The 26,762-nt window shown below is 39.9% G+C and overlaps 8 protein-coding genes across 8 annotated transcripts; 6 read left to right on the forward strand and 2 right to left on the reverse strand.

Moving 5' to 3' along the window:
- Positions 1 to 3,735: 3,735 nt before the first annotated feature.
- GCK72_014675 (uncharacterized protein) lies at positions 3,736 to 7,326 on the reverse strand (the record flags this gene model as incomplete). Its single annotated transcript, XM_053730399.1, has 9 exons — positions 3,736 to 4,194; positions 4,243 to 4,360; positions 4,404 to 4,619; positions 4,672 to 6,167; positions 6,214 to 6,306; positions 6,350 to 6,549; positions 6,594 to 7,060; positions 7,110 to 7,225; positions 7,270 to 7,326. The coding sequence occupies 9 exons, from the start codon at positions 7,324 to 7,326 to the stop codon at positions 3,736 to 3,738; spliced, it is 3,222 nt and encodes a 1,073-aa protein (XP_053585171.1).
- A 792-nt stretch (positions 7,327 to 8,118) lies between these two features.
- Positions 8,119 to 8,709, forward strand: GCK72_014676 (uncharacterized protein; the record flags this gene model as incomplete). The annotated part of the gene is made up of 3 exons (XM_003108310.2): positions 8,119 to 8,140; positions 8,189 to 8,298; positions 8,407 to 8,709. The coding sequence occupies 3 exons, from the start codon at positions 8,119 to 8,121 to the stop codon at positions 8,707 to 8,709; spliced, it is 435 nt and encodes a 144-aa protein (XP_003108358.2).
- An 819-nt stretch (positions 8,710 to 9,528) lies between these two features.
- On the forward strand, positions 9,529 to 10,894 carry GCK72_014677 (uncharacterized protein; the record flags this gene model as incomplete). The annotated part of the gene is made up of 5 exons (XM_053730400.1): positions 9,529 to 9,660; positions 9,704 to 9,817; positions 9,865 to 10,464; positions 10,514 to 10,615; positions 10,667 to 10,894. The coding sequence occupies 5 exons, from the start codon at positions 9,529 to 9,531 to the stop codon at positions 10,892 to 10,894; spliced, it is 1,176 nt and encodes a 391-aa protein (XP_053585172.1).
- A 1,089-nt stretch (positions 10,895 to 11,983) lies between these two features.
- Positions 11,984 to 12,792, forward strand: GCK72_014678 (uncharacterized protein; the record flags this gene model as incomplete). The annotated part of the gene is made up of 4 exons (XM_053730401.1): positions 11,984 to 12,100; positions 12,146 to 12,235; positions 12,308 to 12,641; positions 12,689 to 12,792. 4 exons carry the CDS (start codon positions 11,984 to 11,986, stop codon positions 12,790 to 12,792), a joined length of 645 nt encoding a protein of 214 aa, XP_053585173.1.
- Positions 12,793 to 13,830: 1,038 nt separating this feature from the next.
- GCK72_014679 (uncharacterized protein) lies at positions 13,831 to 14,287 on the forward strand (the record flags this gene model as incomplete). The annotated part of the gene is made up of 2 exons (XM_003108100.2): positions 13,831 to 14,146; positions 14,196 to 14,287. The coding sequence occupies 2 exons, from the start codon at positions 13,831 to 13,833 to the stop codon at positions 14,285 to 14,287; spliced, it is 408 nt and encodes a 135-aa protein (XP_003108148.2).
- Positions 14,288 to 15,236: 949 nt separating this feature from the next.
- Positions 15,237 to 15,696, forward strand: GCK72_014680 (uncharacterized protein; the record flags this gene model as incomplete). Its single annotated transcript, XM_003108069.2, has 2 exons — positions 15,237 to 15,549; positions 15,605 to 15,696. 2 exons carry the CDS (start codon positions 15,237 to 15,239, stop codon positions 15,694 to 15,696), a joined length of 405 nt encoding a protein of 134 aa, XP_003108117.2.
- A 2,034-nt stretch (positions 15,697 to 17,730) lies between these two features.
- GCK72_014681 (uncharacterized protein) lies at positions 17,731 to 18,119 on the forward strand (the record flags this gene model as incomplete). Its single annotated transcript, XM_003108236.2, has 2 exons — positions 17,731 to 17,992; positions 18,040 to 18,119. The coding sequence occupies 2 exons, from the start codon at positions 17,731 to 17,733 to the stop codon at positions 18,117 to 18,119; spliced, it is 342 nt and encodes a 113-aa protein (XP_003108284.2).
- A 120-nt stretch (positions 18,120 to 18,239) lies between these two features.
- GCK72_014682 (uncharacterized protein) lies at positions 18,240 to 18,663 on the reverse strand (the record flags this gene model as incomplete). Its single annotated transcript, XM_053730402.1, has 4 exons — positions 18,240 to 18,277; positions 18,337 to 18,385; positions 18,436 to 18,465; positions 18,511 to 18,663. The coding sequence occupies 4 exons, from the start codon at positions 18,661 to 18,663 to the stop codon at positions 18,240 to 18,242; spliced, it is 270 nt and encodes an 89-aa protein (XP_053585174.1).
- Positions 18,664 to 26,762: the final 8,099 nt, after the last annotated feature.

Raw genomic sequence — 26,762 nt, forward strand, 5'->3', positions numbered from 1 at the left:
AATGGTTTTATGTTGTCCTCTTGCCACAGAAGTTTTATGTTGCCCTCTTGCTTTTATGAGCATAATTTTCCCAGATTTAATGAAGTTTTTGAGGTACTTGAAATTTATGGAATAGAAGTGTCAAGAATAGTCTCTCAAGAGGAAATACTCCAGAAGCAAGCGTCTCAAGGATGGAAAACGCGGAGAGACTGTCTGCATAGATGTTATACTGAACTACTTCGCAAACTTTTCTGCAGACTTTCTGAAGTACTTTCTGTTTCGTAATATTTTTTGCCGGTGTATATGTTCCGGTAAAAACAAATCAGTGTTCTTCAATTCGGTTTCTGATCTTTTCGTTTGCAAATTTGCAGATATTTCTCGTTTCCCCAATCACATGAACATATGTTATTTGACCGAGTGCAGATAGATGTGTCCGTCGAAACGGCAGGTCACCAATACCAACGCAACACATTGTAATAGCCTATAGCAATTCACAGTATCCATTGAAACACCCTCTTGATTTTAATTATATCTTTTTGGTGCGTGGGTAGTACCCTCTACAAGTTTTCGTATCAATAATATAATACATAATTAGCACATTTCTGTCAACGAGAACGAGATGTTTGAGTGGTTCAAGTGCTCATCTCATTCCTCATTACAAATCGAGTCCAGGTGTTTCTTTTCAAAATTGACCCGTGGAGAATGACGTGGAATATGGAGACACGAGCAGGTGAAAGTCATGGATAAGAATCTCTATATCCGTTCGTTATTTCTAATTAAAAAAAGAACAGGTGTCTGTTCAGGTCACTTGGGTGTTTGAATAATGGATTGTTGGTGGAAAGAGAGAGAGAAAGTTTTCGCAACAATGATTGGTGTATCATTTGGCGGGTGGTAGAAAGGCAAAAGAGATGAACACCTGTGCAAATGCCGCAAAGAGTTTTCGATGAGAGAAGTCAGCTCTTTTTATAAAAGAACGAGAAGGCGTCCCGCGGAGAGCCGAATATTCATTAGATGAGTTGGTGGAGGGGGGATGAATGATCTATTTGACAAGCGATCGACTTACAAGAAATGAGATTGACCCTTTTCGGATATTAATGTCATTTATAAACAAATCTGAAGTAGTCAAGTGGCAACGTGGATGATAGAGGGATTATATCATGGGAAATAGGATTAGGTAACAGGCAATATTGACTCCAAAGGGAATGGTTATGACTGGAAGTGAGAGTGTACGGTAGCGTAGAGTAGTCTAGATTCCAGCTAGCTGTCCAGACTTATTTGAAGTTCGACTCAATTTAGAAATCAAACGATTCATCCTTTATTTTAGTGAAGAACAGTAAAACAAAAGTAAAAAGAAGGTTAGGTACATTTCGAATTCTTTCGGTAAGCTTCCTGACTGGAATTGAAAGACTACAGTATCTGATAAGCTCTATCTGAAACTCAGTTATTGAAACTTCGAGAGGTTCAAAAGACTCTACAAATTCTAACCATAATAATTTCCCTCGTTGTTCATTCATTAATTTCTGTTTAACTTTACCATTACCGAACACTTATTCCTAATTTCTTAATTCAAATCCATTATCTACATGAAAAAGTTATGATTCGATTACGTGGTTAGGTCTGAACGTCATGTTCGTGTCCTCGAACGATTCATCTCTTCCCGTAAAAATGAATGGATTCTGTCAATCAACTCGAATTAACGGAAGTGCGACAATTGTGTCATCCGGGTACGACAGAAGACTCAAACCATCACTCAAAACTTTGTTGCGTTTACTACTGTTACGCAATGTTTGGGTTGTACTATTACGCAATTGTCCTCGAAAAACTTACTGTTAGGAGAGTAAAACTAAAGGATAGGTAATAGGGAAAAGTAGGAAGAGTTGCCAGAGGGATTCAGCTTCTGAAGTAGGTGCAAAAGTCAATGAGTGATGGCTTCTGAAAAGAAAAAACAAAGGGATGGACACCCTCTCCCAGTTCAAGGACGTGACGTATCGATGGCGTATAAACACTATTTCGGGCGGCTTCTTTATCTGTACTCTATGTCTCTTCAATTCGTGTACTGTCTCTTTGGTATCCAATTAGAGCCGTTTTATATATCTTCTCGACCGAGTGTCTTGTTGGCAATTAACGTGTTGCGCTCATTTGTCAGGATGGATCATTGTATTTCGAATTTTTACGAAGAGGAGAAGAAGAAGGTGAAAAGGAGAGAAGGCGCCAGCGGTCCTGCTGACCTGATTTTTTTTGGTGAAGTGCATAAATCAAGTGAGAAGAGCGCATGGAATGGAGAATGGAGAAAAGTTTTGAAGGTAAGAAGACAACGATGAGAATGGATGGAGACCACCTTGAAGGTGTCACTCAAGTCACCAACAGAAGAAGAGAAAAAGAGAGCAATATATGTATTGGGATGTATAATAACAAATTGGAATTGGATGGATGGAAAGGGTGAGAGAAAAACCTTTTGAATTATGGAATTTAGAAGTTTTCTGGATTAGACTTGAATATTCAATGCCCATTGAAAGTCGGATGTAGGGATAGCTTTTTTTCAGATTTGGATTACCTCAAAAACCTCCGCACCTGGTCCTCGTTCGAACCTAGCTGATGACCATTCAATACATTCAAAATAAAAGTTTTCACAACACAAACTGATAGCCCAAAAAACAACATTTGAATTTAACGACTCTGTTATCACCGGGACCGACAAAAAGGAATACGTAATCAGGTACAAGAAAAGGCAACGACAAACAAGAAGTTGGAATGTATAAGTGATGAGACAACGGAAGATGGCAAACATTCGAAGAAAGAAAAAAGAAAGAAGAAGTTTTTTGAATTTGAAAAGAGAAAGACTATAGGTTACGTAACCTTTGTATCGCTGCTTAGCAAGCCTAAAATGTGAAACAAGACTTCCCTTTGAATCATCCTCTGACTACCCCAATTACAAATTTTACACCCACAGTAATTAGTTGACTACCTTCGCACCAATATTCTTATTTACCCACCCGATGTACTTTCCCAGATTCAAAATTGACAGCACATGTTGAGAGAAAGGTGTAAGGATAGTTAGCAGAAATGTGAGATTTTATAAAGACAAAAAGTGAGGAGATTAGGAATCACTTATAGGAAGTGGTGGTGGGATGGGAGGGGAATTGTATACTTTGGGATTACTTATGGAACAGGAAGGCTAATGGAAGAACACCTGTTTCTGGGAAGGTCGGCGAAGATTTTTGTAACGTGACGCCTGAAAATGCAGTCTAGAAATTCAGATAACAGTTCCTCCTGAAATGGGGATAGACCGGGCTGAAATTCGTCTGATGTTCCGATCTTCACCTCTTTCAGAAATTGAAACTTTCAGAAAAACCACTCACTTCAGAAAAAGGAAACTGAGATGCCGGTTCCTAAGATGGTTTCTATGAACACCTATTTGAGAATCTTTCATCTAGAAAAGATTGAGAAGTCGAGATTTTAATGAACATCCTGTTTTCTTTTTTGAACGGGAAAATTCTCTTTCAACTCTCTCTCTCTCATACAGTTTCCCGTTCTTCTGGTAGGTGAATAATTCCTTCCCGGAAGAAATCTTCTCAGTGTTAATTATCAACTCCTCACACCTGATCCCTCCACTCCCTGATGACACACACATATACAACACATTCATTCACAACACACATATTTATTCATCGTCAAATCTCAAAAATATATAATCAAGTAAATGCATCGACCATCCGGATAAATAGGGATAGATATGAGAAATCTAAGCGGATTTGTCTAGATACCGAGTTGAGAGAAATTTTGTTGTTGCATCTGGTTTTCCGTCTGCTTTCCCAGAAGCCAATATGTCGTCACCGGTCCTTTTCCTTTTGCCTCGACGACTCCACGAAGAATAATTTGGAATTCTTGATAGTAGCGAATACAGAAGTCACGAGCCTCTTGACTCATTTGAATCTTCTCTGGTTCACTCGTTGATTCCATTCGAGATGCCACATTTACAGTATCTCCAAAAAGACAATAACGAGGTGCAGTGAGCCCGACAACTCCAGCGGCAACTGTTCCAGTATGAATACCAAGACGGATACGGAGTTTCACGCTTCGACGATGTGGAATTTCATAGGTTTTCAGAAGGAGCATGAGTTCAAGAGCAGTGTTACAAATGTTCCGAATGTGCTCATTTCCGTTTTCTTCAGGGATTCCAGAGACAATCATGTAGGCGTCACCGATGGTTTCGACCTGAAATAAATAAACTAGACGAACAATTGAAATTGGAAAGAGTTGTACCTTATAAGCAGAGTGTTTGTTGATTGCATCATCAAATTTGCTATAGATGTTATTCAGCATACTGACAACTTCTAGAGGAGATGAAGATGAACAGATTGTGGTGAATCCAACGATATCACTGAAATAACTATGTACATCAATATCCATAAGAATAAGTTTACCTGAACATGACAGTAGCCATATTGAATGTCTTCGGAGGTACAGATCGTCCCATTTTCAACTCATTTGCCACGTATTTCGGAAGAAGTTGACTCAAAAGTTTATCAGCTCTCACATTAGCTTCCTCTAACATTCCTGTTCTCTCAGCTACCAACTTCTCAAGATTGTTTGCATACTGTTCCATCATTCTCATCATTTGATCGACGAGAGATCCTTTTCTGAAAGTTTGAGAGAATAGTATTTACCAAGAGGTACAATTTATCAACGAACACTTTCAGATAGTTCTCTGTATTCAATCTGACACGCCGAATCGATGGACGAACTTCTGGATTTTCATTCCAACAATCCAACAGAAGAGCCACAAGATCTGGATGAATCTGTGATCGATCATGAATTGTCGGACGGAATGATTTGGTTCCATCTCGAATGTAATCCATAACTTCCGAAACATTTGTTCCATTTGGGAAGGGAAGAGCACAGAAAAGAATCTCATGCATGACCATTCCGAATGCATAAATATCTGCCATCTGCCTTCTTGCTTGTGATTGTTTTACCCACGATTGATCCATTCTTCTCATCCGATTCGATTCTCGATTCTTTAACATTTCAGGTGGTTGATACAGAATACTTGTTCTCTGTGCTGATCCACTCTTGTCATCTCCTTCTTTCAGTGTCTCAGTCGATATCAATCCCAACTTTTCCCACCGTTCCAATGGATTTGCTATTCCGAAATCGGTCAATTTGATCATCCAATTTCTGTCAATAAGACATGACCATGGAGTGAGCGATCCATGGTATCCGATAATTGAAGAATGCAAATACTCCAATCCCAGAGTGATATCCCGAATAAAGGCTCCATGAAACTTGGAGTCAAGAGTTACTTCCTGATTGTAAATCATATCTTGAACAGTTCCTCTTGAACAGAATTTCCAGAGAACAACCATTTCTTCTTTTTCATTGAACGACATTCCAAGGAACGGGTTCAAATTGTCATGCACCGCCTGTTTCATTTGATTCAAGAGCTGTAAATCCTGTCGATTGAATACAATTGGTCTTCTTTGTGGATATAAATGGAATGATGCGTGAGTATTCGTTCCAACGACTGCATGATGTTTCACAAACATGCTCATATTTGACATTTTAGTTTTGGATGATCCGATTGAGAGCATTGATTTCATTTCATCTTCTTGAATCACCCGGAAATCGTCACGCCAGATACGCCATGGGGTGTTAGCAAGTGCACGATTTTCACATACTCGGGAAACGAAGAATCCAGCAATAATTAGAAGAATAATTACCAAGATGACACTTCCTCCAATAATTAGTGTCGTATAATCACATTTCTCATTCCGATAGCCGCAAACTGGCTCATCTGGAGGAAGGGTTCCATCAACTGATGGCCAAAATCCGGTAGAGAGATCAGTAATTTGCAGTTCATAACATCCGTTTCCAGTTTTTGTTCCATCACAATTTGTAAGGAGAACGGGCTCCAACTCACACACTTTTCTCACGTTATCACTGTTTGGTGGTACATAGAATGCGGCATAAACAGGTGCTCTTTCTGCAATATCATCCATCATAACAGTTCCAGAAGTGACGCCTGCATTTGATACAAGTCCAGGGAAACTGATTCTTCTCATATGATTCCAGACTTCTTTTCCATTCAAATACGAATTTTCATCTCCAGTCTCATTCATTGTTGCACGAACAGCCAGGGCATAAAGTCTCAGAGCGTCATAGAGATGGATATATCCATAGATATTTTTCTGAAAATCGGAACAATAAAGACCCTATTCAAAGAGAATCACTCACCATTTCTAGATCATCAGTTGAATATCCGTTTGATTCCAATCTTTCTTTGAATGGAGTCACCAAGGTATTATCAAATCCATTCACATCATCAATCTAAACAAACACTTTTCAACCTGAAACTAAAATTTTCACTCACCAAGAAAGCATTTGCAAAGTGATCCTTCACATTCTGTTGATATTCTCCATCATCTCCAAGCCATGGTGCATTATCTTTAGTTTCGATCTGAAGCCAAGGAAGGATCCATGCATAATTGGCATTATTCATTCCAGATAAAGTGACTGCTTGCATGAATTCCTTTGTCATATCTCGTGTAGATGAGAAAGCACAAACAACAACTGAAATGAGGATCATAAGGAATAAAATTTCATTGATAACCTACTTCTCGCACTATTTTCGAGCTCCTGAAGCAGTCCACTGTTCATGATAGCCTTTGCATTCGTATACTCGTCCAACATGATTTTCCGAACAACATTGATTCCTCTCTGATGAAAAACTTCTTCGAAAGATTGAACTCTTTCGAATGCAACTGCTCCTGTATTAGTTGCAATTGCTACTTTATTCCATCCGTAATGTTTTATCAATGCAGCCGCTGCTTCCGCCAACGAATTTGTAGTTCTCAGAGAGACTCTTGCCAGCGTTTTGAACACCGATTTATCAGCAAAACTATTCGACGAAGCCATGTATCCAACAATAGGAATGTTCCAGAATGTTGCCATTTTAGCGACAGCATCCAACTCAGCATTACAATACGGTCCAATGAAAGCACGAACACCTTGAACATGATACATATCTGCACCGACAGCAACTCCTTCATACGATTCACCACACCCCATTTGATTCAGAATTCTGAGAACTTCGTAGTTTAAACATGAATAAAACATAAAATGTCTCCTACTCAATCTGAAAATCATCGCCAAGAACACCTTCCTGAATCAGTTGTTCTTTTGAGAGTTGCAATATCTTCTCCGAGTTTTTCATAGCACCGACTGCTCCGATATGAGCCACTTTCACCTGAACATGTTTAATATTCCCTAGTGATTCTTCTAATAACTAACCTTCACTGCCAAACATTGTTTCGAAAGAAGAAGAAAGAATATGAGTAGCACACGCATCCAAAGATTTCAAAATAAGAGAATGATCATCTTATATTTTGGCAATCAGTAGGAGTGACTCCCCTCATGGATTATCCAAAAATTTTGAATCTCACAATATTCACTAAATCCGTACATGAGATCCGAATCCTTCCTAGTGTCTAATCCCATCTGAGTCGTTCCGATTACTCTGACTACTGTATCAAATGCGTGGAAAATAACAAAAAATTAAATGAGATATGAAAAATATTTACTGTCCGGTGGAGGTAGATTTGGAAACTTCAATTTTCAGGCTTCAATGGAAGAATGCTCATGGTTTAAAACAGCTAAAATACGAGTGTTACATTTCAGAATTTAGAATTCATTATCCCAGATTATCATGTGACCACTGCCATTCTTTTTATTGGGAGAACCTGTAAATATTTTTAGTTTTTCTTTCAGGTTCGGTTCTTTGTTTTAAGAAGAACCAAGGTTGCGAAGAAACGAGATTTTCAATCTTTTTGGGTCTTACGACCTCAATTTATTATCTTGATCGAAATGTACATATTCAAATTCTTGATTTTGAAGTAAACAAGCTCTCAGATGAGCCAATGCGATAATTAATTCGGTGCGTGACAAAACCGGTCACATAGTATCTATCTATCTTTCTTTCGACCTTGTCAATTCAGTACCCTTGAGTGTTCTGGTACGGTATAGGGAGAAATAGTGAGAGGAAGACGGTTTGTTGTTCAGAATGCTTTCGACGAAAAGCGAAAGGCGAGGAGTGACTAGATAAGGAAGCGATTTTCTCCGTCAAACCGAGTCACTTCCACGATGAGTGGCCTCCGAAAGGACGGTAAGATTTTGGGAAAATAAATGTATTCTCTTCAGTTTCTTCTTGCAGAACTTGTCGCAGTTATCATTGACATCGATGGTGAAAAAAGAAAAATGGTAGAAGATATTGCGGATACGGTTTTGAGAAGAGTCTTGGAAGAAGAGGAGAACGATTCTACTGTAAGGTTTACAGTTTTTGTAGTTTTTCAATCAATTTGAAACTGAGAGACCAGTTTCTAACATATCATTTTTTTCTCAAAACTATTTTTAAACTTTACTTCATTGCAGCCATCACTTATCGAATCACGTGCTTCCAGTACGTCTTCTGATACATCGTCTCCACTGTCCATCAATCAAATTCTCAGTTCATCGTTCTCTCAACAACCCCCAGCGATTTCTGTTCCAGTTGCTTTGAATCCATTCCAACTGGCACTTTGTCAGTCTCTTGTTGCCAACAACACTCTTCATTTTCCCGTTTTCGGCGGTCCATCTCCGCTTTTTCCATTGTTTGTTCCACCCTCACAGCCGGCTGTTGAGTCTGTTGAATTGTTGAAAATCTTCCAAAACATTCTGGCAAAACAGAAAAAATGATTCATTACCATTTATTCAGCTTCTTTTCCCCCACAATAGTTCTAACACCTTCGTCATAACTTCTGTCATATTTCTGTTCTGTCATATCTTTTTGTTGCCAAGATGTCATGTTGTTTTTTTTAGAGTAAAATCATTTTATTCTGTGAAAGCATATATTTGATATCTTTTTCATATCCGAGTAATGGTGTCATAGTCCTCCATTTAATCTAATCAATTGCAGAAGTTAATCTAAATTTAAATAGAACTAAACGAATTCAGATTTCAGAAGTTCCGATAAGTTATCAGAAATTAAGGCGTATTCCTATAAGCTGAAAAATGTATTCCCAAAATCAACTCCGGATCGTTTTCTATACGCGTTTTCCACACACGCATACACACAGTTTCAAACACATACACTCTTTTCTCTATTCAAACAATCAGCTGACGCGCCGAGGACACTAGCGTGGCCGCCGCTCCCCTCTTTCAAACGCGCTCTGCTGCATGGGTCTCAACACGAAGTAACATAAAACGGCATGCGCCTTTAAGCCAGTTTGAATATTTTAGCAGAATTTTCCCTTTTTCCTACTTCTCTTTTTTAGAAACTGTTAGAAAACTGAAATTATGGTTTAAACCTATTCTATGAATTCGATAAACAGGTTTAAAACTTTTGTTCAAAAACCAAATTTTCTATTTAAATAATAAACAAAAAATTCAATTTTTGGGATTACAACTTTGTTGATATTCATATTTTCAAAGTCTTTCAGCGTTTTGGATTTTTTAAAAACATTTTGTATTCAACTTTTTAGATATTCAAAATTAATTGCAGATACATCAAACAAAATGGTGAGAAAGGATAGCGAAAGCAGCTGCTCTAGCGACGACAGCCACAACCATGAAGACTATTCTTTGTCAAACGACGCCGTCGTCACCAAGTACCAAGTTGCTGCCGAAATCACCAATGCTGTCCTCAAGGTACTGTAGAATTATTTATGGAAAATAATTTATATTGTAGGAGGTGATTGCCAATATCAAGGAAGGAGCCGTCGTCGGAGACCTTTGCGATCTCGGAGATAAGTTGATCCTCGAGAAAACTGGAAAGCTGTACAAGAAGGAAAAGAACTTCACCAAGGTAGAAATTTTTTTGTAAATTTCAATTTTGAAAAAGTATTCTTTCAGGGAATTTCTATGCCAACTTGCATTTCTGTTGACAACTGCATCTGCCACTACACTCCTCTTCGGTCCGAAGCTCCAGTAGTATTGAAGAACGGACAGGTTGTTAAAATCGATCTCGGAACACATATCGACGGTCTCATTGCCACTGCTGCCCACACAGTTGTTGTTGGAGCATCAAAAGACAACAAAGTCACTGGAAAGGTTGCCGATCTCCTTCGTGGAACCTATGATGCTCTTGAAATTGCTATCCGTTCCCTCAGACCAGAAACCGTGAATAGTGACATCACCAAGAACATTGACAAGACCGCTGCCGAATTCGGACTCACTCCAATCGAGAATATGCTCTCACACCAACTCGAGAGAAATGAAATCGATGGAGAGAAGAAGATTATCCAGAACTCTGGAGAGAAGCAGAAGGGAGAAGTTGAGAAGATCAAGATCGATAAGCATGAGGCATACGCCATTGATATTCTCTTCTCTACTGGAAAAGGGCAGCCAAAGGATATGGATACTCGCACTACTGTCTACAAGAAGAACGAGGCAGTTACTTATCAACTCAAGATGAAGGCTTCTCGTGTGTTCTTCTCAGATGTCAACAAGCAGGTTTGTTATTCGAGAAAGTATTCAATAGTATTTAAACGTGAAATTTCAGCACGGACCAATGCCATTCTCCCTCCGCGGTTTTGAGGAAGAAGTGAAGGCCAAGATGGGAGTTGTCGAATGCGAGAAATACGGACTCCTTACCCCATACCCAGTATGTTAACTTGAAATACACGATCAGAAGAGCAGGGTATTTTTTTTTCAGGTGCTGTATGAAAAGGAAGGAGAGCTTGTTGCTCAATTCAAGGCTACAGTGCTTGTCATGCCAAATGGTCTCCTCAAGATTGCCGGACTTCCATTCGACTCCGACACATACCAATCCGAACTTTCTGTTAAGGATGCCGAGCTTCAAACAGTTTTGAAGTCCGCTTTGAAACCAAAAAAGAAGAAGGAAGTCAAGAAAGAGGAGCCAGCCGCTGCCAAAAAAGCATAAACATCTCAATGTTCCCACTTTTAATTATGATTGTCACTTGTTTCAATTCCCTTCTACTATTTGTATTCTGATGTCTCGAGTGCATCAATAAACGGTGTTTTCTGGATGATTGCATTTTTCAAAGTTGTGTTGTTTATTTTGTCTTGTACGAAATCTGAATAAACTTTGTTTTTGAAGTGACGTGGTTTCTACAAAATAAATGTGCAATTTCCTTTCCCCAAAAATCTCCCTCTAAGAAAACTCTTTCTAATTGGTTTTCTCGTATTTCCTGTGTGCACACGTGTGAGAAAAACAAGATGCGTGATGGCGCTGAACTTTGAATGGGGCGTAATGAGAGGAAGATTGCGGGCGGTACACACAATTCCAGCGAAAATACAAACAGGAGAGCGCGACAAGCCGATAAACAAATCAGTGTCTGATTGCAGTTGCTCAATTTTTATTTGTAAAAAGATTCAAGAATTAAAAGTAAATGACTCGTGTTTAATGTGGATGGGTACGGTACTTCCAGTTTCATTGAACGTTGAATAGAGTTTTGAAGATTCCGTTTTTGAAAGGATGTATCTTGGAATGAACGAAACCGTTATCGGTTATTCAAAACTGTTACTTTAAGCCAACACTGTCATTCACCTCCTAAATTAGGAGTCCTAATTATATTTTTCTTTTAATTTCAGACTTTAAAAATTGTTATAAATGCCTTGAGTCATCAGGAACTTCTTTTTTTCATGAAAAATATTTCTCTGAAAGTTATTGTAGAGCAGCAACTAGTTCTTGTCTATATTTCTGCAGAATTCTGTTGATAATCTAAAACTCTGAAACTGTCAAACAATGTGTGACGTGCAATAGAAATTATATGTTGACAGCCGGCACAAAAAGTGCCTACTCAAGTGGCCAATTATCACTACGGAGAACCAAAAGATGAGAGATTTCTTGAGAGGACATCCTGTACGACATGCATGCTCCGCCCGTCCACACTGATAACTTGTTGACACCTCTCTGCGTCTCCTTCCGGAATACACTCTCTCACCAGATAAACAGATAGTATTAAAGGGAAATGCTGGAAAAAACGGAATCATTCATTCACAAGAAACAATGTGGACTTTCACAGTCTTCTCGTCTCTTCTTCTCATTTCTTCTTCCATTGCTCAACCATTTTTCCTTCCACCACCACCATGCTTCGGAATCGGATGTGCTCCACCACCACCATCGGTAATTTTTTTTCCAGAAATAATTCATGAGATTTTATGTTTTCAGTTCGTGATCGCCGGACCACCACCACCACCTCCATGTGTTGGAATCGCCTGTGGTCCACCACCATGTTTTGATTGCCCACCACCAGCACCGGTAAGTGAAGATCTTGAATACATCCAGTTCAAATCTCTATTCATTTGGATATAACTTTTCCAATATTTTCAGATCTTCGTTGCTCCACCACCACCACCATGCCTCAACTTCCCATGCCCACCACCACCATGTGTCGGAGTCGCATGTGCTCCACCACCACCAATCGTGATTGCTGCTCCACCACCACCACCACCATGTCTTTCATTCCCATGCCCACCACCACCATGTGTTGGAATCGCCTGTCCACCACCACCACAAATCATCTTCAATGCTCCATCTCCATGCTTCGGACCAGCTTGCCCACCACCATGCTTCGGACCAGCTTGTGCTCCACCACCAGTCTTCATTCCACCACCACCACCAGCTCCAATCCTCTTCGGATCTGTCTCCTGCTGCGCTCCAAACAGTTAGTTTCCACCTGACATTCCCATCTCAAAAATCTCCAATTTTCAGACTACTCATGCTGTGGATCTCTTTTCCGTAAGCGTCTCTTCAGCAAACGTTCCCAAGAGGAAACCACCACTGCTGCTCCAACTGAGGAACCAAAAGAAAACTAAATGATCTCTCTGAATTAGGAACTTTTTAAAAATTCAATTGTATGTATATATGATACTCGCAGAAATTCTATTATATTTTTTAATAATAACTATTACTACAGATCTTATTTTAATAAAATTGTTACCTTCTCAAATCCACTCATCACTGAAACTATTCTTTTCTAAAGGTAGTTCAAACAAGAAACGGAAAGACCCACGCAATAAAATATGTATCTTCCTTGATCTTTTGAGAGCAATCATTGAGTGGATACGCGGACATAAACACACTTTTTTTTCGATGGGAACACTCAAACATTTGCAATATCAAAAGAACATGAAATATTCTATCGAACTGGTTTCTTGAAATTGAAACTGGAGAAAAAGTTCTGTCAAGAGTACTGTAACTATGGTTTTCTTCCAGCTGTTTGAATTTTCTTGAGAAGAATTATTTTTAAGTAGTAAACTAATAATCAGGAGTCGGCTGTTGATTACATTTATCATCAGATAGCTTGAAATTCAAACGACAGTTGGAAAAATCGATTTTGGCCTAAGTTGAAAAAGAGCTGGTTAAAAAAAATGTTGGCTTCCCCAACTGTCAAAAAAGACTCCTAATTGTGATCTACACGTGAAGGAGGCCTATGAAAACTCGACCATCCTCACCAATTCTCACAAAATTGCTGATTTATAAAGAGCGAATCCGAGTTGTTTTTTTAGTCAGACAAGATGTGATTGTGTGCCAACAACCTTTATCTCCGGTTTTTCTTGTCAAGAGGCGGATGGATATGGTCGTTGATTGCTTACTGCTCTAGACATCAAGACCTTCAGCTTCCCTGAGTTTTTGACTATCTCTCTCTCTCTCTCTCGAGAATTTGTGACTTTGCACAACGGTGTTCGTTTCCGATCGGCGCCAAATGAGTCATCCGAGTTTGCTGAGAACCTTCCGCCTTACCGGATGATTAGTGGGAACAGGATGGGCATAGAACATGAAACAATCGAGAGTATAAAATGGATGAAAGTTCTCAGTTTTCCATCATCCACTCTTCAGTTCATCCACCAATCATGCAATCTACTACTCTTCTTGCTCTTCTTGTCCTCGTCGCTGGAGCTTCTGCTCAATGTTTTGGAGGTGGCTGTGGAGGACCAATCTTCCTTCCACCACCACCATGTTTCGGAGGAAACTGTGGATGTTCTGGAAATAATTGTGGATGTTCTGGAAACAACTGTGGACCACAGGTTACTGTAGTCCAGGTTCCAAATAACAACAATGGATGCTCATGCAACCCATGCTCCGGACCAATTTGTGCTCCAATGTGCAACAGCTGCCCACCACCAGCACCAATCATTATTCAACAGTCTCCATGCTGCAACCAAAACAGTAACTTTTCAAACTAAAAGAAATCACTTCTATCTGATATATTTTTCAGACTTCTCCTGCTGTCCATTCCGTTTCCGTCGTCACAACACAGCTGTGGAGGCCACCGAAGAGACTACTACTGCTGCTCCAACTCAAGAGTGATTTCGCTATTCTATAATTGTTTCTCGGTTTTTGTACATATAGAACATAATTGATTAGCTTAATAAATTTGTCCTAACTTCAATATATTTGTTTGAATTCATTTTGAAAAAAATCTACAAAACGGACTTTCTTCTCACGACGAAGATATATATCACAAAGCTGTCGGTATAAAAGGAGACATACATTTCGATTGTAATTGGAACTCAGATCGCTTGGGAAATATGAAAAGCAATTATACGATGGGCGACGAAGAGACAAGATACATTCTTATCAAAAAGAATCTAAAACGTTTTTCTGTGGTGTGATGGGTTGTTAAGAGTTAGAATATTTTGATTGCAAAAAACACAATTTATTTAGAAGAAACAAGCAAAAACATCTTCCGTTACAGAAATTCTTTTTCTGAACCAATAAGCTACGTTTTAGAAACATGAGTTTTAGTATGCATCTAAATTCTTTTCCTTCTTTCCGAAATGTTTTATCCCATCCTTTTCAGCTGAAAATCATATCAAGACGCTACCTTCAAATACAACGTTCAGGAAAGTGGAAACAGTTCTAGTTTGCTCGAAGTTAAACTTTTTTCAAATTAAAATTTTTTGAAGCTTTCGAAACTCGTTTCGATTTAAAACTAAATGAAATTTCCTTTCTCTCACAAGGGTCTTCACCATAATCAACTCCAATTTTGTCATTCTTCTTCCAACAAATCTTCGAGTGCTTTCCGTCAAGATTCTAACATTTGGAACTGAACTTAAATCAGTGTATATTGTAGCGCGACGCACAAACTTTGAGATTCCGCCGGCAAAGATGCTCGCGGAACTCAAGCGGCATTCCTCTGTCTCCGCCTACTTTTCTGCTGATAAACAGACCTGTCCCCAGGCGGCATGAAGCGGTATAAAAGAGAATACTTTCACGTTTTTACCATCCACACATTGGCTGATTCCACAGTTTAATCATGCAATCTACTACTCTTCTTGCTCTTCTTGTCCTCCTCGCCGGAGCTTCTGCTCAATGCTTCGGAGGTGGGTGTGGAGGACCAATCTTCCTTCCACCACCACCATGTTTCGGAGGAAACTGTGGATGTTCTGGAAATAATTGTGGATGTTCTGGAAACAACTGCGGACCACAGGTTACTGTAGTCCAGGTCCCAAATAACAACAATGGATGCTCATGCAACCCATGCTCCGGACCAATCTGCCCACCAGTTTGCAACAGCTGCCCACCACAACCAATCTTCATCCAACAACCATCATGCTGTAACCAGAACAGTAAGTTTTCTACTCTTCTTCTTGTCCGACCATCCATTTATTTTCCTTAATTTAGATTTCTCCTGCTGTGGATTCCGTTTCCGTCGTCACAACACCGCCGTGGAGACCACCGAAGAGGCTACTACAGCCGCTCCAACCCAAGAGTAAATCTCTCTCGATTGATTAACTTGTTTTTGTATATACGAATCATAGATTATTGCCTAATGAATTATTACAAGTTTACAAATTCTGTAATTCGCGTACAATCTATCAAGGCACAGGGAGATGCCTTGAGGTGGGACGAGTCTCATTTCTTCTATCGCGGCTTTTGAAATATTTCATTTGAACCTATATTATGATGTAAAGCCAATAACTTATGACGAGAATCTGAAGTTATCACTGACACATTCATTCAGAAATAACAGGTTTAGAAAAATCTCGATTCAAAAAAATTCCTAATGCATTTCTAGGTGTGGGATTTTATTGACGGCATTCATGTTCTGATTGGAATATTTCGACAGTTCATTTTCAGAATTCTTATTTGTGTTTTATATAATAAAAATTTCAACACAGAAAATTGAAAAAAAATTTATCCAATAAAAACCGGCATTCGAGTAAGAAAATTATGAATTTCTTCTGACTAGGGAATGTTGTGAGTGGGGTATGGAGTTATAGCAAGTGACCTATATCATTGGAAAGCTGAGAACACGTCATTTATTTATCTGTTTTCCGTTTTTGCTGAGGACCCTCCCAGTTCGAGAAATTTAGGTCTGAAATTTTGAGGATATTTTCCCCGTGAACTCGCGGTCACAGTTGATTTTTGGAGATTTTCGGCAGATTCAGTTCACGTGAAGTTTCAAAATATAATAAAAGTGAAAACCTTAAAAAATCAGCGGTCGAATGGTTCAGTGGTAGAGTTCGGGAATAGTAATCAGAGGGTCTGGGGCTCGATATCCTCTACTCGAATTATTTTTTTATTTTTTGTAAAGCTTATAACTGGCTCCAAGAGCAATCTGGGTCACTTTTTTCGGGGTTCTCTGATCTTTAGCCTCACATAGGCAACTTTCACATTTTTGACCAGAAAAAAATTGTAAAAATTTTTGCCTATAGATGATCATATAAAGTCTTGAAAAATTCAAAAAAAAATTTTTTGAAAAAGGCCTGAATCAGATGCACTAAAGATCAGAGAACCCCGAAAAAAGTGACCCAGATTGCTCTTGGAGCCAGTTATAAGCTTTACAAAAAATAAAAAAATAATTCGAGTAGAGGATATCGAGCCCCAGACCCTCTGATTACTATTCCCGAACTCTACCACTGAACCATTCGACCGCTGATTTTTTAAGGTTTTCACTTTTATTATATTTTGAAACTTCACGTGAACTGAATCTGCCGAAAATCTCCAAAAATCAACTGTGACCGCGAGTTCACGGGGAAAATATCCTCAAAATTTCAGACCTAAATTTCTCGAACTGGGAGGGTCCTCAGCAAAAACGGAAAACAGATAAATAAATGACGTGTTCTCAGCTTTCCAATGATATAGGTCACTTGACATAACTCCATACCCCACTCACAACATTCCCTAGTGAGTTCATTTAAGTACTGATCACCGCGAACAATTGAAGTGACCAGCAAGTTCTTTTGAGGTTTGTGGCACCGACTGGTTGTAGAATGACAGCTGTGAGGAATTAAGAAAGACATCAAAGTGAAGGTTTATATTTACAACTACTGTAAATGAAAAGTACGAAACATGAAGAGAAGGACATTCAAACTTATTATTCTCTGAGTTTCAACAACTGCAGTTGGGGGGAAAAGACGAGTGCATCTAGGAAAATTCACAATCAACAAAGAAGCATGTGAATTGGAGAACCAGTTCCATTGAACCCACCTTATCAAGTAAACTTAAAACACATAACTTAATCCATATACGTGGAATGCCGCTTCAATTCACGTTTCATGAAAACTTGCTTTCTCAAGAACATCCAGTTCCGAGTGTGAGCCGTGTGAATTCATGGTCACAGAAATGAGCACGTCCTGGTCGTATTTTGTGACTTTCAATGGAGTGTGCTCAATGCTCCGCTTGTGTCAAGCTCCGCCCGTTTCCGTTGATTACAGTATCCCTGAGCGAAAACTGGAATTGATAGAGGACTATAAAAGAAGAATTTTTAAAGTTTAGAAAGCATCCATCTGCCTCATTTTCCAATCATGCACTCCATCTCCCTCATTGCTCTTCTTGTCCTCGTCGCTGGAGCATCTGCTCAATGCTTTGGAGGTGGTTGTGGAGGTGGATGTTTTGGAAATAACTGTGGATGCAATGGCAACAATTGTGGACCACAAGTTACTGTTGTCAGTGTTCCAAATAACAACAATGGATGCTCATGTAATCCATGTTACGGTAACAGTTGTGCTCCAAGATGCAGCTACTGTCCAAACAACTTTGGATATTCTTCATGTTGCAACAATAACAGTAAGTGAAATCTACTCTGAGTATTGACAGCTATTTTACTTTTTTAGACTTCTCCTGCTGCGGATACCGTTATCGTCGTCATGCTACCGCTGCTTCTGAAACTGTCGCTGAAGCTACATCCAACTGAAGAACGAATTCAACATTCAACGATTCATTTTTGTATATTTGATAACGTTTCTAATAAAATAGTTTATTTTTCGAATTGAATGACAAATTTACAAATAGTTTTTGTTTGAACATGAAATGTTTACTTCTTTCCGTAGAATGTTCGACAGCAGGAGAAGTCTGAAATTAATTCGATTCGGAATCACAATATTCTGAAATTTGAAAGCTCTCTAACTTACTGGTCAATGTGCAACAAGAACGTTGTACTGGTACTGTTCGGATAATAATCTGAAAATGAGTACAACATTTTAATTTTAAGAAAAAATCTTGAATCTTACTGGTGGCGGTGGTGGAGGGAGAAGGAAATACTGAAATCAGTGAATTTATATTTTTCTAATCTTCCAAAAACTGACCTTTCTGAAACATGTCACAGTGGTACATCTCGGAACACACATCGGTTGAATACATGGTCTTGAATAAATAATTTTGGTACAAGAAGGACCAAAACATCCAAAAACAACAGGAGAAGCCAAGAGCAAAAGAATCAAAAAGAGCCGAGTAGTCATGACAGTATGGAAATCAAAGTATTCTCTTTCATTGAAAGTTCTCTTTTATAATATACTCGCCCTCCCATTATGTCAATGTTTGTGTGAATAGTTGTTTTGGCATTTGGAGGATAAGTGAGTGGACACCCAGAGACTCGTATCTATTTAGTTGATTTTCCAGTTGCGTGTAGTACAATTGTAATGCTTTTTTGAGTGCTCCATGCTCTCATTTATTGTTTACAAGTGGACACGTGAACACCTTGAAAACAAACTAGTGGGGGAAGAGAGAATAGAGCTGCAATGTCTATGACACTAGATATTGGTATAATTGGTGTAATAGTCAACATTGAGCTTTTGACTCAAAAACTTTCAATCTTTCGAAAGTTCGATACGATGAAAAGTGAGAATTTCATTTTTGCAGTTTATTAGAGTTTGGTGTAACCCTGATTTCCCAGGTTAAGGAGCAGTTTTTGAGTGGACCGCAACACTTTTTGGTGAAATCTTTCAGGAAACTGGCTTACTACAAAAACAAGCGATTTCGTAGCTTTCAAAATGCCTCTACAGTAATCCGAAATTTTCAAAAGCCACAATTTTCCGAACACAAACAGAACCGGTCGCTTGATTATTTACCGAAAAAACAATGCACAAATCATGAAACACTCTCTATTCTTCTGATCTTCCTTGACATTTACCCGTACTTTCTGCTCATTTTCCTAACAGATTACCCCTTTCTTCTGTAAACATTTTGTTGACATATTTGCAACTTTTAACAAACAAAATCTCTTTCCGCACCCATTTTTATTTGTGATTCCATCGAAACAACAAGTGCTCTTGCCCTTCGGAGAGACGATCAAGAAACAACTGTTGGACTACAAACTGCGAATGAAGCAGGTTCCTTGAACTTTCAGAGCAAACAGTCTCTTTCCGAAGAGATTCATCGTCATTCTGTGACCAATTTTGTGCTCGCCGTCCGGATACCGCGCGGTAAACTTGCGAATGAATCATCTAAAGGGACTATAAATCACACTTTCATAAAACACAGACATATTTTGTTTTTTGATTCCATTTTAATGGAGGAGGGAGACGAGATAAGATAACTATTTGACACTCGCAATCGAATCTTCAGTCTGTTGTTGATATGATCTTGATCTGGTAAACATCTGCAAAACCGTATAATCATTCAGATATATTGTGAAGTTTTCATAATCTCCAACTTTTAATCGAGAAAAATTCAGCCGAATTCCGTTAGAATACTCTTCTTTTTTGCTCGAAGTCTATCTGATAGCACAACAAATTTCAAAAATCGTAACTAGGCTTGTAAAAAGAGCTACAAAGTACGATTTTCGAGACTCCGCGGAAAGACTCTGCGAAAGTTGCATCTTTAAACAGGACCGGCAGTGTTCCGTGAACTGATAATACATACAAGCTACAGTACTCCCGTACGTTCAAACGGATGGAGCTCTTTCGAAGATCAGATAGAAACCATTCCTGAATGAACAAACTTCACATAAGGCATCGGAATATCTTTGAATTTCTGGGAGAAAAATATGCACGCTATTCGGTTTTGAACTAATATTTCTTGAACTTCGTTTGTCAAACTTTAAAGAGATAATAAAGATATCAATCGAGCTCCACAGACCCACGTTTAGGCCTTCCAGAGGTTACAGTATCTATCATTTCAATTTTTATGTATCATTAATGATTTCCTCTTCCTTTCAACCCCGCATCAAAGTGCATTTTTTGTGTGTTGATCTTTTCGTTTAGGCATTTCATTAATGCCTTAAAATCAAGAAACTCATTTAGGCGTTTCATCAAAGTATTTGATTTAGGCCCTGCAAAAGGCCTCTTCGCTTCTCCCCCGCACTTTTCATTACGTTTTACAATTCGTTTCGATCGTAAACCGTCAAAAAGACAGTTTATCTTCTGTCTGCATCTTCGAAACTTTCCAAGAACAAAGTGCACATTGAGCCGTCTTATCTCATTTTCTGAGTGTTGCATATTCAACGAAACCGACGTGTTTCTCACTTGTATACTGATAAGAAAGACAAGGGAAGTACCGGTGTACGGACGACAAAAAGAAGAAGAAGAAGAATCGAAAAATGATTCGTTCGAAAGAAAAAAGAGAAAAAGGCATGAAAAACGAGAACGCATCGAAGAGAAAGAAGACAGATTTCCTTGAAAGCCTCAATTTTTCAGAAGACGTCGTCGCCTTCTTCATTTATCCATCTTCTTCTTCTCTTCATTTTTATATGTAATACATCGGTTTTCCGTGACGTGGCGTCTATCAATCACCTGCACTTACTCCTCTTCGAATCGGTTTCTCTCCTCAAAAGCTGTCTTTTTTCTCTTCTTTTTTCTTCTTTTTCGATAGAGAAACGAAATCGGACGACACATTGCCTATCTCTGCGTCTCCACCAGCCTAACACTCTCTTCTTGCGCCGCCTCACTGCCTGGTCGACCTATCTCTGCGTCTCCGCGTTACGTGTTCTCTCTCTCTCCTCCATAGGCCCGTCACAATCGATAGGCCCTCGCTGCCCAGGCCTTTCATTCTTTCTCTCACTCTTCTTTTCGCCTTCCGACGCCTATTTTCAGGCATTTTTCGACGAAAATGTGGCCTCCGATTGTTGAAGATCAATGCAATTATAGGTTTGTTTCTTTTTAAATATACTTTTGAACTTCAGAGAAAAAACTGATAGCGTTTAATTTAGGCAAGTGCGAAATTTAATTGCATTAAAGAAAAAATACATATTTTTCAAAATGTTTTTTTTCTGATAGTGAGATAAGAAACCAAGAATTTGACATATTTTGTGAAAATTGTCCTAAAAATCGAAGAGTGGTTCTTCAAGGTCAGCCCATGACCATTTGTGCAGTGTTACAAAAGCGCAAACGGATGCACAGCACCCCCAAACGGGATACAGCGCTGAAAAATTTCAAACGTTCGCCGGGGAGCGCGTTTGCTATTTCAGTGCATTTTCAGAGGCACTTTTTTCAAAGTGCTATAACTTTTTATAGAGCGAATTAAAATAAATTCTGAGACCTAACTATCGTAGACGATAAGCTGTTTTATCGATTTTTTATGATTTTAAATTTTTAAAAATGCTTAATCGCTGAGATCATTCGAGAGTTTTCGAAAAAACACTCAAAATTGCTTGTTTTTGGACGAATTCCCTACGTTTTCAGAACTTTTTTGAATGAAAAAAACAAAAAAGGCATGAATAACTGACATCATACCAAAAATTCGCGTAACATTAACACTAGGGGGATAAAACGCTGAAATTGCACAATTCGAGTATTCATGTCATATTTGCGTATTATAACCGAAATTTCTTAATTTTATTGTTGATCTAGATTTCTCGAAACATATAAACTATTTTCAAAGCAGTTCAACAACTTCCCATTGAAAAAAACCCGTTTTTTTCAAAAATGTCATTTTCCAATTTTTGCATTCACTCTCAAAAAGAAGAAATGAAGGTTCTAGGTGTGATTTTTTGAATCTATATCATCTTCTATTATACTGAATTACTCAATATGTCGAGATCCCTAGTGCTTTTGCCGTGTATCACTTATTTTTCAATCAAAAACTGCTTTGACGGGTTTTAGGGTCTTATCAATGATTTTATGTTTCCTGTAACGATTTCTTTATTTTATAATCACTCAAATAGCCCAGAAACTTTTTTTCATTCAAAAAAGTTCTGAAAACGTAGGGAATTCGTCCAAAAACAAGCAATTTTGAGTGTTTTTTCGAAAACTCTCGAATGATCTCAGCGATTAAGCATTTTTAAAAATTTAAAATCATAAAAAATCGATAAAACAGCTTATCGTCTACGATAGTTAGGTCTCAGAATTTATTTTAATTCGCTCTATAAAAAGTTATAGCACTTTGAAAAAAGTGCCTCTGAAAATGCACTGAAATAGCAAACGCGCTCCCCGGCGAACGTTTGAAATTTTTCAGCGCTGTATCCCGTTTGGGGGTGCTGTGGGATGCTTTAAGCGACAGAAAAGTATTCTTCTAGCGGAGAGAATATCTCTCGTTCACAGCTAATTGGCTATCTCTAGTAGAGGTTTTCGTGGTTTGGATAGGTTTATTAGGGTAAGAATAAGGATGGGAAGAAGAAGTCTCGAATGATAACAAGGACGGTATTTATACTGGATCTTCGATGGGCGGAGTCAGCGGCTTCAGGGCTGGAAGGGCATCGGGCGCTTAAGGAATGTGCTTCATGGGACTGTGGGGTGAGAGAGTATTTGAGGATAGGAGTCAGTTATGGAGAGTGACGTTGATGGGGCAAGAGGCAACGGGCTGGATCGTGTGGGCAGCTGGGTGAGATAGTGTTGGAGATTGGAGACGGTTCCAGAATGTGATGTGGATGGGATATGGTGCGGTGTCTTTGACAGTGTGGGTTGATGGCGAGAGAGTGCTTGGGTCGGTGAGACGTTGACGGGAGATCTGGAAGAATCGTGTTAGGCTTAATAATGGGAATGGGATGTGAGAGTGGGCTTGCCTGTCCTGGACAGAGACCCGGAAGTTATCCGGATGGGATGATGATGATGCGTCACCGGGTGCAAAGTCCGGTGAGATCTTGGAATACCTAAGGGATTACGATATCCCTTACACCTCCCTCCTTAGCGAGGACCGACCCTGGTCCTCTAAAGGAAAACAGGTGTCTTATCGGTTGTTGGTGGTTATTGGAAAGTCTTCGAACTTATTGTTGGATTGTTGTTATTGATTCTTTTTATTCTTTTTGGATTTGGAAGGAATATTGAAAATATTGGTACTTAGTATTGGTTTTGTGGGCTGACTTTTGATTCGTTGAGGTTTGGGCTAGTGTTATGGGTTGCTCGAAAAAATAAGGGAGAGACTGGATACTAATAGGGACGACCTTGTCATATCCAGTCCTAGGAAACACACTGTTGTGTTTCCTTAATTTTGAAAAAATGTTAAGTAACAGAGTTCAATTTGGAGCTACGGTCCTCAAGAAAGCTGATACGTTTTGGCTTTTGGCTATTGGCTATTTGGTGGTGGTTTTTAGAGAAAAGGGAAGGACCTTGGTGAAAAAGTTTGGGAAACTCGTGGAAGGTAGGGATGCACAGCCTACACTTCGTCTGTTTCTTTTAGTTCCAATTTAGATTTGGGAATGCCATTCCCTCGATCGGGAGGTCGTCCCAAATTCTTTCGGCGACGGCCTGGCTTATTTGCCTGGCCATACAGACCTGTGATACCGCGTGGGACCAACTTGCGTTATTATAGTGCGGGTTACAACCGCAGCGGAGGTTCGGGAGTGGCGCGTGCCGTCTGGTCCAGGCGTGTGTCGATGCCGAGAAGATTCGCAAGGTGCCAGGGATGTGGGCATTCGGTCCGAAATCGCTTGCACGAGGCTCGGCTCCACTGGGGCGGAGGTGCCCGTCCAGGACGGTGAAGTGAAGAAGGGGTGCAAGAGCGGGGTCGTCGAACTCATACGGGGTTGAGTCCACAATGACTCTTGCGGTGTATGCTCCGTTAAGAACGCAGACCGTGGCGTTGATCTGGACCATAGGTGCCAATGGCCAACGATTGGCTCGAGGATGACGGTGGTTGGGGCGAGAGCCGGATGGTTGCGAATGCATGAAGGACGTGAGGTGAACAAGTTCGAGAGCTAAAATAAGAGGAGTACTGTTATTTTTCTAAGGTGTGATGGAAGAAGCTAGCCGAGGGTTCTAATAAAGAAAACACATGGGAATAAGCGTAAGGAGGGTAAAGAAACTAAAGAGCACGTCGGGAAATGATAGGGAGGGGGGGACAAGGGTAGGAGAAAGAGCGAAGGAAAATACAAGAATGAAGATATAGGTGCTCGCCGCTTGGCTTTTATACCAATCGGGGCGGGGCTTCAACTCATGGGAGCGAAGAAGATAGATGATGAATCAGCTGGTCGGCGAACCATCAAAAGAGCGCTAAGATGAAAGGGGAAAGCCGAAGGGAAGATGTAACTATGACTCGTACGTTTAGTGGAGGAAGGAGAGGGAAAAAAAAAAAAATACAGTTAAAAAAAAATCGTACAGTCCTGGGTGTGGAGAAAAGTGATTCCACCGTACTGTAACTGCTCGATGGTTATTCTTCGAAACGCTTAGTTGGGATTCGAGTTCTACGTAGGTTATAACGTGGTTCGAAAGCGTGATCTGTGGTTTGGTCTTCTGGAGTTTTTGGGGTGTTGATTTCAGGGGTTTCTAAAGTTTCGAATTCGGTAGGGGGTTCCGCCTGCGTACGCGAAACTTGGCTAACTGATTCCTTAGGGGGTGGTACCTGACATTCTTGATCGATCTCGGACTCCTCCCGAGGTGTTGTTGCTGCTGGACCGGAGATTTCGATGAACTTCTTGATTTGATCCAAGTGTACTCGTTGGGGTGCTTTTGCCGGGTTGCAGATGTCCTGAATTAGTGCTTCGGGTCTTTCGACCTGAACTACTCTATACTGACCTCTCCAAGGGAGAACTAATTTCTTTGAGAGTCCCTTTTTGGATTTGTAGTTTTTGAACAGAACTCTGTCGCCTACCTCAATATCGGAAGGTCTAGCCTTTTGATCATACGCCTTTGTAAATTGTGATCTGGATTTGTCAGCTTGCTCCTTTGCATGGGACCAAGCTTCTCGAATGTTGAGTACCAACTCTTTGCGAAAGTTGTCGATTTCATCGGTGTTAGCCTCCGTGAGGACTCCCGGAGATGGGTCGATGATGTTGTCGATGCTGAAAATCGGGTCGCGCCCGTTGATTAGAAAGAAAGGGGTTTCTCCGGTGGAGTCATGAATGGTGGTGTTATAACAAAAGGTGAGGGCTGGGAGGATAGTATCCCAGTCCGTATGATCCTTGTTAACGTATTTCGATGTCAACTGGTGGAAGGTTCTAAAGGTCCTTTCCGTTGCTCCATTACCTTTTGAATGGTATGGGATGGCTTTGTGATGTTGAATCGACAAAAGGTCGCAAAATTCACCGAAAGCGTGAGACGTAAAGGTGGTAGCATTGTCGGAAACTAGTTCGTTCATGGCTCCATACCTAAGAACGCATTCGTTTAGCAATGCCCGAGCTACCGTATCGGACCTAGCGTCCGGAAGTGGGACTGAAATTACGAATTTTGAAAACCAACAAACGACGTTCAAAATATATTTGTTGTTACGGGGAGTTGTTCTCAGGGGACCTGTAAGGTCGAGACCTACTTTTTGAAAAACTCTTGATGTTGTGACGGGTACAAGTTTTTCTTTTAGAGCAGGAACTGGTGAATTCTTTTCCTGGCACTTAACGCAAGCTTGGCTCTTTTCGAAAATTTCTTTGCCCATATCTGGCCAAAAGTATTTTCTGCCGATCTTGGCTTTTGTTTTCTTCCAGTTGAAATGTCCGCCGGACAGGTAGCTTTCGTGAAATGCTTCGAAAATCAGGTTGGTAAGGTGTTTTGGTACATATAGGACGTACTTTTTACTTGTAGAATGAGGTTTAGTTAAAACTGTGCCGTTCGCTGCAAGGGTTGAAAGTTCAAGCCTGGTAAGCTGGGGCTCCGGAAGAGACGAAATGGGTACTTTGGATTGTAAAACGTTTTTTAGAAGTGAAATTTCCGGATCTTTTTCTTGTTCCTCGGAAATGTCTAGCGGTAGCGACTGGCTGCGCTTGGACCTTCTGGACTTAGGTAGCGCTGGAAGGGCGGGGCAAACTTTCATACAGATGGGAAACTCGACTATATCTTTTAACTCGGAATGATTGGCTGGATTATCGTTTTCCCTAGCACGAGACAGACAGTCGGCGACGGTGTTCTTTTTGCCGTCAATGTGGATGATCGAAATATCATAACATTGTAACTCGATAAGCCAACGAGAAAGATTGTCGTGAGTTTTGGCTTTCTGAAGCAGGAAGGTCAGAGGCTTGTGGTCGGAATGGAGAATGATTTTTGACATACATACGTAGGGGCGAAATTGACGGAGGGCATAAATTATGGCGCCCATTTCAACTTGAATGGCAGGCCAACGTGTCTCGGGATCAGACAGGGTACGGCTGGCATAGGCAATTACACAAAAATCTTTGTCTTTTTCGTCTCGAGATTGCATTAGTGCTGCACCCTGGGCTACTGAACTAGCGTCACAGAAAATGTGAAACGGTTTGTCGTAA

This window comes from Caenorhabditis remanei, chromosome IV (genome assembly GCF_010183535.1).
Source record: "Caenorhabditis remanei strain PX506 chromosome IV, whole genome shotgun sequence".
NCBI lineage: Eukaryota > Metazoa > Nematoda > Chromadorea > Rhabditida > Rhabditidae > Caenorhabditis > Caenorhabditis remanei.